General features: G+C 40.1%; 1 protein-coding gene across 1 annotated transcript in view; it reads right to left on the reverse strand.

The window, feature by feature from the left end:
* ntrk2a (neurotrophic tyrosine kinase, receptor, type 2a) overlaps positions 1 to 20792 on the reverse strand; it is a 252771-nt gene that overhangs the window by 57305 nt on the left and 174674 nt on the right. Inside the window, exon 15 of the mRNA XM_048527298.2 lies at positions 19108 to 19348. Within this exon, the coding sequence (XP_048383255.1) occupies positions 19108 to 19348 (241 nt within the window). The remainder of the gene's footprint in view (positions 1 to 19107; positions 19349 to 20792) is intronic.

Raw genomic sequence — 20792 nt, forward strand, 5'->3', positions numbered from 1 at the left:
ACAGTCATTAATGTAACGGAGGAAGAGGTGGGGTTTGGGGCCTGTGTAGGTGCGGAAGAGGGACTGTTCCACGTAACCTACAAAGAGGCAGGCATAGCTTGGGCTCATGCAGGTACCCATGGCCACCCCCTTTGTCTGTAGGAAGTGGGAGGAATCGAAAGAGAAGTTGTTGAGGGTGAGGACGTGTTCGGCTAGGAGGATGAGGGTGTCAGTGGAGGGGAACTGGTCAGGTCTGCGGGACAGGAAGAAGCAGAGGGCCTGAAGGCCATCTGCATGAGGAATGCAGGTGTATAGGGACTGGACGTCCATGGTGAAATGAGGTGTTGGGGGCCAGGGAATTGGAAGTTCTGGAGGAGGTGGAGGGCGTGGGTGGTGTCACGGACACAGGCGGTGAGTTCCTGGACCAAGGGGAAGAAAATGGAGTCCAGATAGGTGGAGATGAGTTCAGTGGGGCAGGAGCAGGCAGAGACAATAGGTCGACCAGGGCAGGCGGGTTTGTGGATTTTGGGAAGGAGATAGAAACGGGCATCATCTCTGACCATGCAATCCGACGGGTGAGCAGTTATGATATGCTGCAGTTTATCTCAGCAAAACATAAGATGCAACATCTCGGTCTCAGGATCCATCATGCAACAAAATTAACACCATAAAATGGAGTTCAATTAGGGATTAAAACATCAACGTTGAAGAGTTGCAGATGTTTATTTAGTGTGCAATTCCATCAACCTGATAAGATATCACAAGGACAGCCTACAAAATGCATTGGACTATCGGAGATAATGGGTGAATCTTGCTGTTTTTGGCTGTCAGTTATATTGAGTTTCATGGTGCTTTCTCTCTGCGAGGCATTGTGGGTTTGCTCACTGCATCTTACTAAATTTGCCTTATTTATTATTACCTATCCTGCCCCCATGGCATCTCTCTCATCTGAATCTTGCTCCAGTGTAACACTTTCCACACACAAACCAGCTCAAAATGACTAGATATCCCAGAATTGACTGTCACCCCTAGCCTTCTTTAGGTTGTTCACTTGGACAAGAACTGAGTGTAGTTTTCCAGATATGGCTGATAACGGAAAATTAGCATCTTGTTTTGAGGGCAGGGATGTGAATTTCCTGCAGAATGGAGAAATGCAGAGGCAGGATATCACCTTCCCTCAGGAACAGGTGTGCAGGCATGACACCAGATCTTGCCAACCTGGTTTGAGATTGCCACCTGTATCAGTACGGTCTCTACCATCGAGAGGAAGGCACAGCACTGTAGTGAGAAAGTCAACGACCTTCCACACTCTGCCAGTGTAAGTGCCACTATCTTTTCTCTAATACTTGATGCTAACTTCATGCTCCTGTACCCACCTCCCACCAAAGCCAAAGTTCTACCACTCCCAATATTGCCTGCAATATCTTCCCTCGCTCACTGTCAGGCACCGTAACACTGACAACACATATATGTCATTTGTGCTGCCTACTCAATTGGCATGGTCTGGTGTCAGAGCTCCATTCCTTGCCCTGAGGGTAGTCGACATTCTGCAACTGCACAGTGACTAAAAGTATCAGCTGTGCCACCCACTTTCATCTGCCTTAATAGGGTAGACAGAATCAAGGCAGGTAGCCTGACATTTGGTTCTTGGCCTGTCATGAGGAGAGGATCCTGCATTTGAACAGCTGACTGATCATGTCCAAGCCCCTGGACTTGGACCAGAGGCTGTCCTTCACTTACTGTGCCAGGATCCCATGAATGAAGGCTATTTCCCTTACCTTGACTGAGGACTGCTGACAACCATGCTTTGTGTCTACACTTAACAGCGTGATAATACAGCAGTACTGTAAGCCCGGAACACCTGGCTGAAGGACTAAACGAAGCAGAGATGCTGTCAGCATCCAGGTGGGCTGAAAGTTAGTACGAGAGAGCAAGAGTGCAGCTTTGAGATACAGCCTGGTGCATGTCCCTGAGCACAAAGTGTCCTTACTGCAGCATTACACTGACAGTACTAAAGTATAGAAACACATTATAAGTGGATTGGTGATACACCATGACAGTTCTTAAAGACTGGCAACTGATAGGCACCGGTGTCTGTTGAAATGGTATGTGGGGTGTGGTTAGTGCCTAAGATGTTGTTGCATCATGAGAGGCACTGAGGTTCTTTGTAGCCAGAGATCAGATGTTAGGTAACATCTGAGTTCCATATTGGGAATTCTTGGCATCTAGTTTGCTCATGGTGTGGTAAGATAGCAAACTACATATTAATGAGGTAAAATCTGCAGATCATAAGATTGTTAGCATACATTGCTCAGGCCCCAAAATATTCCCCCTGATGAGAAGTTGGTGTTCTGCTTATGAACCTAAAGTCATCATAGACAAAATGATGCATGAGAAATTTCTCCAAAGACATGTGGGAACCAGGGAAGGGTAAGTTCAAAGCTAGATCCATAAAGACAGCGAGTAAATGACATTTGTATGCAATGTATGCCAGAAATACAGAAAATACACAGCCAATGAGAGCTACTGAAGCACCACTCAGACTATGGCATAGTGAGAGAACTGACTTATTCACGTACAAACAAGAATGATATCGCATGTTGTAGCCCATTACCCAAAGTTCCCTTTATCTAACAGGTGAATGATTGGAGATCTACAGCAATCACTAGTCTGTCTTTCTAAGCTAGGGATTCTTTAAAGAATAATCTGTGATATAAGAACTCAATTGATTTTTGGAGAAGTGAAGGAATTCAATGAATACTATGGGTTGAAAATCATGACCGTATCAGCACATTAACTATGTGAAGACACAGCAACAATGAGAACATCCCCAAATGGTGGAAAGACAAAGGACACTTTGCCTCATTAACACACCTCAAGGCTTACATGAAATCGCCTGCAGTTGATTGGAAGAAAACATAAGCCCATCATACTTGTCAAGGTAGACGGTGGTCAAAGCTTCTACAAGCATGTTAAACTCCTGCCTGAGCTATAGAAATGTACAGGATCCAACAGCAAAAACCTAAAACCCAACACAAGTTGCTGGAAAACCTGAGATCCCATTGTCATACATATTTTAAAGCAGATTATAACAATAATCTTGCTTAGTTTAGAAACAAAAATGATAATGATTGTAACAGCTAGCCAAGGTTAGATTTAGAATAGACCTAGCAAATCAAAACTGGATGCATATGAGGTACCAAAGAAATCAGCAGAATAGTATTTGATCAAAGTCTTAGGAGGATGCAGAGGTGCTTCACTGTAATTTGGAAAAGTTGGGTGAATGGGCAAATGCAAGGCAGATGAAGTATAATGTGAATAAATGAGGTTTTCAAAATTGGTCACACAAACAGAAGGGTGGATTATTATCTGATTGGTGATAGATTTGGAAAGGTAGCAGAAAAATAAGGACTGGGTATCCTTGTACACCAGTTGTTGAAAGCTAGCGTACAGGTGCACCAGGCAGTGAGGCAGCAAATGGTATTTTGACCCTCATAGAAAGAGGATTCCAGAATGGAAACAAGGGTGTCTTGCTGCAATGAGTCTTGTTGAGACCACATCAAGAGTATTGATCTTTATACCTAAGAAGGATGGTCCGGCTATGGAGGAAGTGAAACCAAGATTTACCTGACCAATTCCTGGGTTGGACAGTCTGAAAAGAGTATGAGGAGTAAGAATAAAGTTTGGATTTTATTCATTGGAGTTCAGAAGAGTGGGATCTCATAACGGGTGGCACAGTGGCTCAGTGGTTAGACCTGCTGCCTCACAGCACCCGGGGTTCGATTCCACCCTCGGACGACTCTGTGTCGAGTTTGCACATTCTCCCCGTGTCTGTGTGGGTTTCTTCCAGGTGCTCTGGTTTCCTCCCACAGTCCAAAGATGTGCACGTTACATGGATTGACCATGCTAAATTGCCTGTCGTGTTCAGAGATGTGTAGATTAGGCGTGTTATAGGGGGAATGGATTTGGGTGGGATGCTCTGAGGGTCGATATGGACTTGTTGGGCCATAGGGCCTGTTTTTATACTTTGGCATTCTATGATAAAAATCTGTAAAATTCTAACACTAAAGAGGATAAACTTGGGGGGATGTTCCTGATGATCAGGGACCATAGTTTAAGGATATAGGGTATGCCATTTGGGACTGATATGAAGAGAAATTTCTTCACCCAGAGAGTGGTAAGTCTGTAGAAATCTGTCACAGAAAATGATTGAGGCTAAAACACTGAATGACTTCAAAGAGTGAGATACAATTCTTAGGTATCAAAGGGTATGAGGCAAAAACAGGAATAGCATATTGAGTTTGATAGTCAGTTATAATTACATTGATTGGTAAAGCAGCCTCAGAGGGCTGAACCCTGTTCCTATTTTCTAGGTTTGTGTTTCTGAATTATTGGCCCAGCAAAACCCCACTCCATCATCATCAACAAGCTGGAGAATGAACCCTGGTTCATCATGAGGTGCAAGACAGCATATTTGAAAATGAGGTGTCAACCTGATGAAGGTGCAACACCGAACTATTCGCTTATGAAACAGCAGAAGCAGCATGTGATAGACAATCTCACATGCAATGGATCAGATCTGAGTTCTGTAGTCTTGCCATATCCAATTCTGGATCATGGTGAATAATTAAATAATTAATAAGACAATGAAGCTCCACAAATATCCCTATGTTCAATAATAGGGAGCCCAGCATATCAATATAAAAGTCACACCTAAAGCATTTGCAAGTATCTCCACCAGTAATGCCTAGACGATGATCAATACCAGCCTCTTCCTGAGATCCACAGCCTTCAAGTCAGTCCAGATGATATCAAGAAGGTACTTTAATGGCTCGGACATCATTCTGCTTAAAGTACTGATGACTTGTGCTCCAAACTAGCGGTACACCTAGCCAAGTTATTCCAGTCTTACAAGATGTCTCTTGGGTAGGATGCAGTCTAACTTTAAGGGACATGCTTATGAATCGTCATTTTATCATAGCATGTGCTATGAGAATATGAAGATCTCCAACTCTATGTTAGTAGTGGCCCAGGCACTACAGTGGCTATAAGATATGCAGGTATGAGGATTTGGAATAAATGGCTATTAAGTATTTCTGTATGGCTCTCCCCATTTTTGAACGAAGAGAGCTGCAGCACAGATCACAAAAAGTGAACAAACAAATCAAGCAGATAACGAGGGAAACAAATGGAATGTTGGCCTTTATCCCAAAGGGAGTGGAGAATAAAAATAAAGAAGTCTCTCTAAAACCATACAAGGCACTAGTTTGATTGCAACTTGAAGACTATGAAAGGTTTTGGTTCTTTCATCTAAGTGAAGGTATACTGGTATTGGAGGCAGTCCAGAAAAAGTTTACTAGTTTGACCTTGGTTATGAAAGGAGTGAAATGGAGGGTAGTATATCTGTGGAATTTGTTACTGCAGAGGGTTGTAGGGACTGGATAGCTAAGTACATTCAAAACAGAGATATATAGATTTTAACCAATTAGGGAATCAAGGGTTATTGGAACCAAAAGGCAGGAAAGTGGAGTTCAGTATTGTCAGATCAACCATGATTTCATTAAATGACACTGTAGACCTGATAGGCTGAAAGCATTCTTCTGCTCCTTTGTTTCATGTTGTTACTTGGTTTTTTATGTTGTGGGAGCAACATAAATATTACCATTTCATGTACAAATCCCCACTGGAGGCAAAAGCCCACATACTGAATTAGCTGCAACCCCAGCCAAGCTGTTCTAGTAAATAGTAATTGTTACTATTTGGCCAACAATTTCAAAAACTATTCAGGTGCATCCTGTCCACAACAGCAGCACAAAACCAACCCATCCAATTAGCAAAAAAAACAAAGTTGCTAGAAAAGCTCAGCAGGTCTGGCAGCATCTGTAAAGGAAAAAAACAGAGTTAAAATTTCGAGTCCAGTGACCCTTCCTCAGAACTGAACTCTGTTTTTCCTTCACAGATGCTGCCAGACCAATCAGTTAGCAGTTTATCAGTCTACTCTGAGTCATCCGCAAAGTAATAGAAGGGGGTCACTAATTGGCACTTTCAAAACAAGGTTTCTGAAACTCAATTTAGATTCTCTGAGGGTACTCATTGTTTTACACTACTCCAACCTTGATTCAAACATAGAGAAAGAATTGAATTTAAGAATTGAGAAGAGAGGGACAGCCTTTGGCATCAAGGCAGCATTTGATCAAGTACGGAATCAATCTCAGCAAAATTGATTTCAATGGGAATCAGGAGGAAATCTCTTCATTGGTTGAAATAAAACCTAGCACAAAGAACATGCCTGTCATTGTTAGAGGTTGATCATCTTAGCCTCATGACATTATTTCAGCAGTTCTTTGAGGTAGTGTGATGGGCCCAAACTTCTTGAGATACAGCAAAGACCTTACCTCAGTCATAAAGTCAGAACTGGGGATTTTCATTGATGTTTGCACAATACTCAACATCACTCGACTCCCCAAACACTGAAGCAATCTATGTACAAATGCAGCAAGACCTGGATATCACGCAGTTTTGCACTAATAAGAAACAAGTTACATTTGCGCTACACAAATCCTCCTCTCTCAACAACCTGGGGGCTACCAATGATCAAAAATGAATTGGACCAACCATATATATTCTTACAGCTACTAGAGCAAGTCAGAGACTAGGAATTCTGTAGCACCCAAAACCTGTTCACCAGTTATCAGAATATCCTTTCAGTATGGAAACAGGCCATTCAGTCCAACAAATTCACACCAACTCTCTGAAGAGCATCCAACCCAGAATCACCCCCTAGCCTATCCCAATAGCCCAGCATTTCCCACAACTAATACATCTAACCTACATACCCCTGGACACTTGGCAGCAATTTAGAATGGCCAGTTCACCGAACCTGCACATCTTTGGACTGTCGGAAGAAACCTGGGGGAAACCCATGCAGACACGGGAAGAATGTACAAACTCCACACAAAGAGCCACCCAAGACTGGAAATGAACCAGGGTCCCTAGTGCTGTGAGACAGCACTGCTAATCACTGAGCCATCATGCCACCTGTGTAATGGATACTCTCCACTTGCTTGGTTTAGTGTTTGTTCAATAATAGTCAAGAAGGTGAACTCTATCCTGGATAAAGCAGGCTGTTTGATTGGACCCCATCAGTACCTTAAACATTTATTCTCTTTAACACCAACGCAAAATAGGAGCTGTGCATTTCATTCATCAGAATTCTGTAGCTACTTGATAAACCTCCTTTATTGACACTTTTGGTCATTTACCCTCTAGAATCTCAGGGGCAGAATGGGAACACCACTATCTGCTCGTTATCCTCCAGCATTCTAACTTTGAATTACACTGCCATTCCATTTCTATTGCTGGGTCAAAAGCCTTGAACTACCCTCCTAAGAAGACAACTCCTACCCATCAGATCTGACTCCCTGTCACCACCTGCCCCTACCCAACTACCAGACCCAAACTCCCCTCTCTCCAACACCCTGTTTTTCCCACTGCTAAACCTCACATCACCCCCATCCCTGCATCTAATCTGACACCACCCCACCCAATCCTAACATACTCTATGGAAAACATCACTTACGGGGCACCCTATGCACTTCTATCCTTCCAGAGCATCTTGGCACCTTGCTTACCTGGTTCCCTACTCACATGGTACTCTACTTATCCAGCCACCAGACATACTACCTGCCTGGCACTCTGGCCCCTCATTGCACTGACACCCTAACTCCGCACTTAGCTTTTTGCAGGGTTTGTCACGGTCACCAGCTGCGTTGCTAGATATTTAAGCCATGAAAATGGGGGTGTAGTCAGGGATTTCTCCTGACAATTCTGCACAATAAGGGAAACATTGGATTTCAGATACAGTCTGCCTTTCTGATGGAACCAGGTTTAGAATCGTAGGCCAAAGATTTTTTTCAGTGAACCTATATCCTGGGTGCCACAGTTCACAGTTGTGCTGTGCTCATGTGTTGCATATTACTGTATCAATTCAGGTGCCACATGGAGAAATGCCAGAAATGTACTTGAAGCAGCTCTGGCTTTCTCGAAATAAAAGTGTGATTATTTCCATCATATTGGGAACTGGAAGACATAACAATATGTGCGCATGGGAAGGTGTTTAAATTACATTAAAATGTTCATTTTAGATAATATGATAATGAACTTCCCTTTTAAGCTGCTTTAGCAAGGTTTTCATCACTCTTCCATTGAAACAGATGGGTAGGAACGTCCCATGGAATATTATTGGGCTAATAAAACTGCAGTCTTGGGTGGCTCTTTGTGTGGAGTTTGTATCATTGAACTTATAACAATAAAAAGCTTTTTGATTGCAGAAGGCCTGTAATTTCTGGGCTATGTGAGAAAGGAACACAATGGCGGTGAAAATAGGGTGAGATGAATTTCAAGAAATATCTGGTTGTACCAATTGTATCTATGGTTACTTTGAGCACTTCAAAACTTTGTTGGAAATGGTTGTTTTCACAACACGTGCAATTTGCAGAGTGGGATAGACAATAGAAGAGCCAAAACTTGGAGAAAACACAAGAGTTCTATATTTTGTCTCACCAATATGAAGCACCTTAGTTATATAAACTCCTGATAGACATGGACCCCATACCTTTGGGAAATGTCATTTTCTCCATGTCAACCAATAATTTATTTTACATTTGTATTTTAAGGGCCTACCTTGGCAGGAGCAGTCAGGTGACATGACACTAAGATACCAATGTAAGGTTCATGACTCTTAGTCCTACCAGACATAATCACCTTAACCTGGGAATTGGACAGGTTCAGTGTCACAGAAGACAGTTCTGGAACCATTACTCTGCTATATTTTTGGAATGAAGAGCATTCAAGGAATTTTGGATCCTCTCAAGATTTAAAATAGTTGATATTGATCTGTGTATTTTCAACCTTATGAGCCCCTCATGCAGTCATGCCCAAGTGACTGAGTATCATATGGGTCAAACTTTATCACTTAAATGCAAGTTGGGAGATTAATGATTAGTGAGATTTTATTTTCTCCATATAATATTGAATGTCTGTGTGTTATATAAGATTGTACTCCTTCAGATATAAAAATCAGAAAAGACAGCCAAGTTCCTTCTATAACGAGGCATGGTCTAATGTGGGTGGCCAAGGAAGGAAGAGTATGTAGAACAAAATGTGAACAAATGTTTACAGATTACTCCCCCCTCTCAGTCTAATTGTACATCACTTATGTCACAAGCATCCATTTGGACACACCTCCAGATTGATTTTATAGAGTCACTGACTAAATCTCAAGGAAATTATTAATATGCTTTGGTGTCCATTGATCAATTTACTAATGGGTACAAGCATTTCCTACCAAAATTTATAAGGCGTGAACTGCAGCTCATATTTTGCTCAGTGATCTGTTGGTGGGGTACTCCAGTCTTGTGGATGTTGATTAGGATGCACATGTTACAGAGAGAATTTTGTAATCTTACAACAATAGCTGCAGATTCGACAGAAATTACATATAGTCCATTATCAGCAATCTTCAGGGATTACGGAGAGAGAAAATAGAACTGTAAAGACAGTGCTGATAAAGTTGTGTACAGAACACTTCACTAAATGGACAGACATGCTTCCATTCTGTTCGATGAGAATACAATTGTCCTCTCATAACACAACAAGTGGAAGCCCATTTGAGGCCTGACTGAATGGAAATAAGAATCCCAGAGCATTTAAATTTGAAAGGGAATACCCTATTAATATTGAGGCATTTAGTTGGAAATGGTTATAGTTTGACTGAGTTTGTAACTGAAGTGAATAAATTAGTAGCAAGAAACACAAGCAAATTAAGAGAAACTTGAGGTTGGTTGGCTCGCTGAGCTGGATTGTTGTTCCACAGACATTTTGTTACTTAACATCATCAGTGCAGCATCCGATGATGTGTCCTGGGGCAAGCTAAGCAGAGACAGGCACAGGAATTCCTAGAGCCTAGCACTCCACGAAGAAAGCTATCAATAAACACATAGAACTCGACCCCATATATACTCCACTACGAAGGAAAACCGGAAGTGAGGCAATCCAGCTCAAGAGGTGCCAGAGTTTAAAAACCAGGCGGGAAAACACACCGACGCTTCATCGGAGGCAGCACTGAGGATGTCACCAAGCAAGGTAATGAAATATCTGCAGAAGAACAATCGAGTGGGCGAGCCAACCAACTTCAACACAAACAACCCAAGCTACAGTCTACTGCAAAACCTGAGAGAAGCTTTGATAAAAAGGGTAAATCATTTGAGGTTAACATAAAATAATAACACATAAAAGTTCTCAAATGATGTTGAGAGATTTTGACCTTAAGAAAGATTAATTTTATGTTAAACGAATAGAATTGCACTCAATCATAGAGAAACCGAAACCTGCTATTTACCTGTTGAAGGGTCCATTTGGCACAAAATGGAAATGAAAACTGAAGTGGCTCCATACTTATCAGTTGAAACTACAAAAGAGTAAATACTTCACTTCTTTCAGTTTCAAGTTAACCAGGAAGTTGTTTGGGCTGAGAAAATTGCTGATATCATTAAAATCATTCACACAACAAGGCTTTCTATTTGAGGATCAGGTCATGAATGGATAGCTACTGCAAATGAAGCTAAGACGACAACTTTTGACTACATTTGACTATTGCAATTACAATAAATTATAATTACAAACATGCAAGTGAGATCCATCCTTTCTGGATGACAGAGATATAGTGCTTTGGAATGGGAAAGCTTTAAAAGTCAAATGTAATTATTTCCAGAGGAGTAAGGTGATACAAAGGCTTGAATAGGGACATAGGACATATAAATTCTCAGATTGTAAAATGTGGAAAATGTTATGGACATCTTCCCAAATGACATAAGAATCTGAATTGAGGATCAAATACAAGAACCTTGAACTGGCTCAAAATGCTTAAGGAATATGAGGGGTTAATGGAAAATTTAGACTCTGATTGCAACAAGAGGTATAGTCATACAGGTTCATGGTGTAGGGAGGAATGTGAAAATTAAGGACAATAAGGGTAAGCATAAAATTGATATGTCTCCACTTCAAAAGTGCCCAATGTCAGGTAAGGTATGAGTATTGCTCTATGTTCTATAGTACCCATCATGCACTATTTTGGAGATATCTGTCTTCTGCAAGTGCTGTGCTCACTGGAGTATTAGATGTATGATGACCAAATGATGAGGAAGATAGTAAGACATTTTGTATCAAGAAATCATACTCAGGACAACTGAGGAGGATGGAGTGAGTAAGGTAAATCAGATCATGTAAACATAAGAGTTAAAAGGAGAGAAATGAGAACATTATGAAGATGGATTGGGATAGGACCCTCAGGAGGAAAGAGTGCTTGAAATAGGCTCAGCATAGAGAACATGTGGAGACGTAATGAGGGGAAGAGGGGACAGTTAAAAGACGTTCTAGCAGGGCATATATAGGAAGATAGAGATGTAAATCAGGAATTGTCTCAGATTCTTTTGACGATCAAGGATGAGGATATAGTATTTTAGCAGATCAAGAAAACATTTAACAAAATTATCAAAAAGAAAGTGGAGAAAAGGATATTGAAAGCTATCACTTGTTAACCTTATGGACCCTAGATGCTAAGACAAGTTATGACAGGTCTCAATGACTTAGACAATAATCAAATTCCATCTTTTACAAATAGTAGTATGATCAGAGAATGGTTTGTAGGGAAGGGTGACATTGAGACAGCCAGACAGAATGGGGTCTCATATCTAGTAACAGGAAGACAGGTATATGGGAATTCACTACCTGTAGTCCTGTGTTGACCACCCTTGTAGGAGGAAACCAGCAAAGAGATAGTCAGATGTAGAATACATAGGGGTTCTGAAAAAACATTTTCATCTTTATGCATCTCACCCAGTCTTATTGATATAGCATAACTACAAATGGGATAATTCAAACATTGGGTGTTTTTCAGAATAACAAGATGCTTACATCTGCCAATGTGATGTCAGAGACCTAGCATTTGGATTTACTTAAGATCAGGAATCAAACTAAAGTGGGAAGAAGAGTAAAAGATACTTCTATTTGTGAATGGGAATCTATTGTGTCACTGTTAATGCCCTGAAAATGAACCATAGAACATTGATGTCTCATCTCTAAATTTACATTTTGCTTCCAACCCACACAGATCTCACAGATAGGCAATAACATTCAACTTCAAGTTCCAGCTCATAACATCACTGAGGTCAGAGTTAATTTTGGAATGCACAAGGAGGCATTGGAGGCAACACGTCAGCTGGAACATCTTAGCCCCCTTTGCTCTTAAATTTAAAATCCATAATAGAAAGAGCAACAACATCTTGGAATCACCTGACAGAATGCAAATAAACAAGGAGGAGAGAAAGAGAGAGAGGCATTAGAGTTCTAGGAGTTAGGCACTGACGGGAAACTATAATAAGTGTAGGCCTGCCTCTAGTTAAGAACTCTGTCCATGTTAGCACTGATCCAAATGGTGACAGCTACTCTAATATTATTTATACTCTGCTATCTGAGATATCTTGCTTTAAGATTTCAGCGAAGCACCACTGATCTGACTTGAAAGTTATTAAAGCCAGAAACATTAGCAAACTTATTATGTGATGCATCCAATGCCCAGGCAGTGACTTGTAGGATTAGGAGGAAAATTGACATTTGATGATTAATTTAGTTTAGTTATAGTCACGTACATTATACTCATTGATTAATCTAACATATTATCTGGTTTAACTGTAACCAATGGAGATTTTAGTACCTGTACCTTAATGTCATGTGATGCTGCTTAGCCTTACTTGACAAAGAAAGGCACCATTAGATTTTGACCAGAATAGAGGTAGCACATGCCAGAGTCTTCTGATTGGCTTATTTTGCAATTGTATGATCATGCAAATTTCAAAAGTTGAATAAAGTGAGTTAACATCCTCATTAAGCTTAACTCCTTATTAGGCAACTAAAAAGGCATTGATGGAGCGACTACAGGAAGAAAATCATGATGACAGCTACACTGCACTGGCTCAATTTTAATTTGTAGCAGAAATGCAGCAATTTTACCTAATCTTAATCTTTGTATTCATGTTAATTTTAAAACATTGAGAGTCTAATATTGTGGTTGTACTATCTTCAAAATTTTAGTACTCAGGATTATACGTGCATTATAAATCAGACAATGTTGGAGCACTGGGGGTATCTACACAGACAAATAGAGTTAATGTTTCAAGTCTGATATGACTATAAAGATCTTGATCACAGATAACACAAAACGTGTTGATTTTCTGCTATATTTTCTGTTTTTATTTCAGCTTCTGCAGTATTTTGCTTCCACATATAAACTGATTGAATAATATTTCCCTATTTCACCCTTCGTATGCACACTGTCTATATTTGAACTTTGTGATCTTCTGTGTGAGTTTCATATAGTTTTGAAGTTATTAGCAAGCTTTTCATTATGTCCCTAGTCATTAAAAAAAACTAATTTCAAGCATTTACATCTGTTGTGTGACAAAAACAGCACCCAACAAATGGATCTAAGAAGGAACTGCCACTGTGAAGTATCTGATTTAACATTGACTCATGTCAACTATGCAAATTGAAATAATGACCCTTAAGGTATCATTCTCTGGGGCCTGATTGCCTTCTTCTGAAGTAAAATATTATAGACTTTTTTCTTATCTTAGAAAAGAATCATAAAAGTAATAATAACAAAGTAGAATGAAGTGGAAGGGGCCATGGAATAATTGACAACTTAAAAAACCAGTGAGGAAAGATTGGAAGCGGCATCAGTTAATGCCGTCACTCTTAAGATCCGAATAAAGATTGATCAAGTATCCTTTAAACCAATTAGTAGTGAGCTTGTCCTCACCAAGGCCGATCAGAATGCAATGACATAATTAATCATGTTGTAGGTTGTAGTTTGGAAAGGGTTAATAAGGCCTAATTTTCAGTGGTTGTGTGCTCTGAAAGGAGGGAAGAGACAGTTACCCAACCAGCTGAGTGTTAGTATGTCAACATGTAATGGCTAAGTCCCCTGTCTGGTTAAGTGTCATTACTGCTATACTTTGCAGTCACCTGAGCCTTCTTCCACTTCTTCTCGAGATTTAAGATGGACTGCGCAAATGTTCAGAAATCTGGATAAAAGGGGGGGTGGGGTGAAGAATACGCCCAACACCATAATCCTGATGGCCACCTTAGTGGCTGCATCAAGCTGTGCATAGACCCCCATACACTGTATCACTTTGTACTAAAGGTTCTACCTGCCCCAGCTGTTGCTAAGGATGGTTCTGGCCTCATGGCCGTGTAAGGCTCCAAGTCGTTGGACCATTCTGTGTCACCTGTCTTTTGGTAATAAATTTGCAAAGAAAATCACCTTAGACCACAAGTCTATCAGGAAGTGGTCAACACAAAGTGTCCTCAAAAACCTCCAGGAAAAGGAAAGGCTGGGTCCTTGGGTTGTTTCCTCAGCACACTGTCAAAGTCATTTGGCAGAATACGTCATCACCAGAACTTTCCAACAAGCACCGGGACATCACTTGGCTAGTGCTGAGAAGGGCACTAGTTGCGAGATCCTTCAAGTTCAGGCCCTCACTGTCTGCGCCATTGCACACTGCCCTGAAAGCAACTGCAGGGGCTGGAGTGCAATGTCGAGACTGGCACACACTTCCTGCTGCAATCTGCCTTTGCAAAGGAAGTCTGGAGTCATTTTGGTGAGCTTCGTCCCAAGCAGCTCCATGACACAGGACTCTGCACTCTACAGTCTGTTCCCTGGGATGCACTCTGAGACAAACATTAATAGTCCTTCAGGTGCAGTCAATTTGGTGAAAGACACTGTGGTCTTCCTGAAATTTGTTGGTCTTCAAGAGTTGACGTTGCCTGAGTGTTGCGGACTGACACATTCCAAGGTCCAGGACTATGCATTGAGGGACGCACTAAAGCTTGGGACAGCTGTTGCCAGGACACAGTGAGGAAAGACCACCATCTAAGGTCCTTCTGCCGAAGTTAAATGGGGGCACATGTAAAAAATACCTTTGGTTTATTTTATGAATAGAGTCAAAGGCCAATGTTTGTTTGCTTCTTCATATGCTGCCGTACACAAACAAACTGCTTTAGTGATTGGATGTATATAAAGATATTATGAATAATGTATATTTCTGAACTTAAAAAAAATCTATTATATTTGACTTGGTAAAAATAAATTGGTGAACCTTGTCTAAACAAATATAGATCCAATGTGATTTCATAATTAGTTGGACCGAGATCTTATGGTTTAAGCTAAATTGGATTTCAGAATCATACAATTTAGTTGCAGAAAATAAGAATTTTGTTAATGGTTGGTGCCTGGAATTTAAATTACGATTCTGTACTTCTGTCAGGAAATTGAATTGATAATGTGATCTCCAGATCACACATCAAGCTGGAGAATTAGAAAAGAAGACTCTCTTTTCAAGTTCTACAACATGCTTGGGCTGAATGAAGAAACAGCATCATATTTACAAGATTAGTTAAGTGTCCATTAATTTTATTCATTGATTTGGTATGGTCTGGTCACCAGTTTCTGAATGATTGTTCAGCATTGATTTAGTCTGCGTCTTAGTCATCTCTCACTGTTGACCGATGTTATTGTGGAGCCTTATAGAGTCATTGAGCTGTTCAGCATGGATGTAAACCCTTACTTCCAACTTGTCTATGCCAAAAAGACATCCTAAATTAATCTAATCCCATTTGCCAGCATTTGGCCCATATCGTTCTAAACCCTTCCTAGACATATACCCATCCGGATGCCTTTTAAATGTTGTCATTGTACCGGCCTCCAGCACTACTTCTGGCAGCTCATTCCATATATGTACCACCCTCTGTCTGAAAATGTTGCCTCTTACGTCCCTTATAAATCTTTCCCCCTTACCTTTAACCTATGCCCTCTAGTTTTGGACTCCACTACCCTGGGGAAAAGACTTTGGAAGTTCACCATATCTATGGCGCTCATGATTTCATAAACCTCTAAAAGGTCACCCCTCAGTATCTGATGCTCCAGCAAAAATAGCCCCAACCTGTTTAGCCTCTCCCTATAGCTCAAATCTTCCAAACCTGCAGTTACAAAAGGGAGCAAGTCAAATAGTCAAGGCACACAAGAACAACTGTATTTATTTTAAAGCAAGAGGACTGACAGGTAAAGCAGATGGACTCAGGCCATGATTGGGAACATGGTGCTGGGATACCATAGCAATTCTAGAAATGTGGCTCAGAGATGGGCAGGACTGACAGCTTACTGTTCCAGGGTATAGATATTATAAGAAGGACAGAAGGTGGGGCAAGAGAGAAGGGGGAGTGATGTTTTTGATTAGGGATAACATGATGGCTATATTAAGATTTGATATTCCTGGGAGTACATCCAGGGAAGTTATCCCCCGAGAGTTCATCATCTCCTATGTTTTCCAAAACAATGTATTTGTTTGAGATGAATATAGTGATAGCACTGCCTGTACTGCCTGTCTACTCCTCCTACTCTTCCTGGAGGTAACCTACCTACCTGTATCTAAGGTTTTGTGCCTTCCTGTAACAGCCATCAGCTCCTATAAATTCTTCATTGCCTCGAACTGCCAGATCAATTGATCCATGTGATCCAATAAGATTTGCAACCAAACACACTTCTTGCAGACATAATCATTAGGAACATCAACATTCTCCCTAATCTCCCATATTTGACAGAAAGGGTACATCATTCTACTAATGGTCATCTTTATACCTTTACAATCCGTAGAGTTAGAAACTAGCATTGTCTTACTGCTCAAAAAAAAAATTTCTCCAGGATAACTTAATATCTATGTTTTACATTTTTAAAGTTCAATCAAGAGACAAAACTCAATTAAACATATATTCAAAAAAAACACCATGACTCACTTTTGTAGATTCATAAAAAAAAGTTATATTTAAAAAATAAGCTACTTAGCTGCTCCCCTGCTGTGAACTGTCCCCAATGCAGGTTTCTCCGAGGTCAGCTGTGAATTTCACTGTTTGTTTATTTTCCTCAGAATAAACTGCAATGTCCAGAGATACTTGTTACTAAACAGCAGAAGCAGTCAGCAATGCAGGTTCACTGCTCGGTCACATAGCTGTGCAGGATTACTGCTCATTATTTCACCTTCCAAATGATATCTACTCTTTATCTCTCTTCCTACTTTTTTAACATGCTCTTGTTTTGATCTTTTTTTCCACCAAAGTTCCAAAACAATGCAACAGCTTATAAAATAGTAATTACTGCTCCAAAAATTTGAAGCCAGCTCCAAAACTGAAAATGCCTCAAAAAAGGAGCAGCTCTTATAGCCAAAATTTTTCCCTGTCCTCCATCCTGGATTACCCAGAATCCTTTGTCTTTACAATCTCCTTTGGCCCAGGACAAACAGATATCTACACTTCTTTTTTTCTTATGTTTTTGAACATTGCCACTACTTCAGCATTATTGCTTGTGCCCTCATCTACCCCTACCCTAAACTTTGCAATATCTCCCCTAAAGTTCTCTTTTCTGCTCTTGCTTTTCCTTTTTAAAGCCTATTTTGTTGACTAACTAAACGTTTAGCCGTCATCCAAAATGTTACTATGAGGTTTTTTTGCGTAATTTTTCTTTATTAATGAGCTGTGAAGCACTTTGAGGTGTTGCATTGTATTTAAGAAATGATATTGACACAACATCTTGTGGTTCACTCTTTTCAAATGCAAGTGTGAGCATGTCTGCTTCAAATTTATGATTTGTTATGATAATGGGGTAATTCCTAAATGCTACCTGGTCTTTCTGCTTTTCAGGTACAATTTATAGATATTATTTTCAATTTGTTTTGTTTCTAATTTTAATAGTTTTTATATTCTAATCACATTATTTAAAATGAACAGTGTTCCATTCTTTCCTGATTCTGATGTTATAGAGCCACAAAAGTAGAGGCTATTATGGCTCAAAATCAAGAATTGTTCAGAGTCCAGACTCAGACATTGGCATTAGAGTGAGCAATGGGGCAGAATAGCCATTTTTGATTCAGGTTGGGATTTTCTGCCACTAATTCCTACAAAGGAACAAATAAGAATAATCACATGCATCAATTAGCTAAAACATTAACTTGAAATGGAAAACTATCAGGGGTGAACATACCATATCTGGTGTTTTTCCAATGTGCCTTACTTCACTCTTTTAGTTCCAGTTGGAGGTTTTAATAGTTAAAAGTTATTTTAGTTTTTGTTACTGCATCTAGCAGAGACTCCATAATGCAATCTAAAGAATATTCAATATTTTAGCCCAACATTCAGAATCTGTTAATTCCAATAGACATAGGTCTGCCAGTCAGCAGAATCAGAAATGTGGTGGTTGAAGTGATGAATGAGTTGGTCCAAATGATGATTTGGTGAGATTGATTAATAAAATATGGTCTATCAGCCTGACTATGGTGATTTCACATAAGTTACTGCAGTCAGCTTTTTCCATTAACAATGGGAAATCTTGATGTATGTAACAAGATGTAGTATCTTAGGAGCATAAGAACATTGCTAGTTTATTAAGACTAACATTGAACTGCTCCAACCTGTTCCACTATCCGATTTGGTCAAAGCTGATTTTTAAGCTAACTCCACCTGTCCATAACTCTTAACATCTTTGCCAAACAAACCTATCAATGCTTGTTTTCAAAGTTTTAACTAAACAAATCTCAGCAAACAAGAGTTCCAGATTTTCCACTATCCACTGCGTAAAACAATATTGTAGGAGCAGACAGACAGCACAACATAACAAATTGAATAGTCATCTTCTTTACATTAATTCTCCCATGATTCCTTAAAGTGCTTTCTGACATCATTCCTTCACGGTTGAGTAGTAGTTTCAAAGTTTAGACACTGATTCTGGAATCCATAAATGCTGTTCCTATAGCACATTGCAGATAAAGCCATTGCTAGGCTAAGAATACTATTATGGAACATTTATTGTTAATTAAACTTGTTTGTTGCTTAGAGTCAGAGTCATATACACAGAAGGCGGCCTTAGGCTCATTGAATCTGCACCATCACATCTACACCAATCCCACTTATTTTCGCATATTATAAGAACGATTGGGATCTAGTGAAATGACAACTTTCACTTACCCTATAGTAGTCTGTGCTATATACATCTCTCGACATTCCAAAATCACCAATCTTCACTAGTAAGTTTTCTCCCACCAGGCAGTTCCGAGTAGCCAGGTCACGGTGAACAAAGTGTTGAGATGCCAGATAGACCATCCCTGCTGCTATCTGCATGGCAATGTGTAGCATCTGCGACTGAGTCAGCTCTGCCATTCTATTGCACTGGCCATCATTGAGGAATACAGCATCAGGTCCATGGGACCTGCAGATTAAAAAAAAGGACATTAAAATTAAGTTATTTATGAGCAAAGTTGTGTGGTGAATTGATGACAATATGGAATTTACTCATGCATAGTCACCGTTGTGAGCCTGTACTTTCACTCGGCAATGCATTCTCCCTGTGCATGTTTCTTTACTTCACTGTGGGACAGAAAATGGGTGTCAGGTCATAGAGTCAAAGAAGTCTACAGCACTGAAGTCTACTGGTCCACTGAGTCTGCGCCAGTCAAAAACAACCATCTAACTATTCTGATCCCATTTTCCAGCACTTGGCCTATAGCCTTATATGCTTTGGCATTGTAAATGTACATTTAAATGCTTAAGTATTATGAAGGTTTCTGTCTCTACTACCGTTAAAGGCAGTGAGTTCGAGATTCCCACCACCTTCTGTGTGAAAGAAATTCCTCACATCCCCTGCCCTTGACTTTAAATCTATGCCCTCTGCACATTGATTGCTTCATCAGGGGAAAATGTTTCTTCCTGTCTACGACTCTCGTAATTTTATACATTTCATTCATGTCCGCCCTTCAATCTCCTCTGCTCCATTGAAATCAGCCGCAGTCTATCCAATTTCTCTTCACAACTGAAACTTTACAGCCCAGGCTAGGCTCTGTTAAGTTTACTCTTCACTCTATCCAGTGCAAACATATCACTACTATAACTTGAGTTTCAAAACTGCACACAATACTCTAACTGTGACCTGACCGACTTTTTATATAGTTCCAGCATAACATCCCTACTCTTAAACTTTATACTTCAGCTAATAAAATCTCATATGCCACCTTAATCATTTTAATTACTAGTTCTACCAAATGAAAGGACCAGTGGGCATGTACACTAAGGTCTCTCTGATTCTGGTACTTCTGAGGGTCTTACCGTTCACCATATATTCCCTTGCCTGTTTGTCTTGCCTAAGTGTTAACTAACCTTACATTTATCTGGATTGAATTACATTTCTCACTGATCAGCCCATCTAACAATCAAGTCTATATCCTTCTGTAATCTAAGTTTAGTTCCACTATTTACCACTGTAGCAATTTTTATATCATCTGAGAACTTACTGAACAACCCTCCTATATTCAAGTCTAAATTATTTATAAATACCACAAACAGCAAGGGCACCAATATAGATTCTTATGGGTTCCCCCTGTCACTAAAACACCCATTGAACATCACCCTCTGCCACTCAGCTAATCCTGGATCCAATTAGCCAAATTTTCTTTATTTCCAATTGGCACTGTCCTTTGCTATTAATCATCCTCGCGGGACTTATCAAAAGCTTTGCTGAAGCCCAAGTATACTACATCGAATGCATTGCCCTCAACCTGAACACCAGGTCACCTCTTTGAAAACTTCAATCAAGTTGATCAGATCTGATCCCTTTTTTAAAAAACCATATTGATTATTCTTGATTAATCCCTGCCTCT

This window comes from Stegostoma tigrinum, chromosome 3, assembly GCF_030684315.1.
Source record: "Stegostoma tigrinum isolate sSteTig4 chromosome 3, sSteTig4.hap1, whole genome shotgun sequence".
NCBI classification, from domain to species: domain Eukaryota; kingdom Metazoa; phylum Chordata; class Chondrichthyes; order Orectolobiformes; family Stegostomatidae; genus Stegostoma; species Stegostoma tigrinum.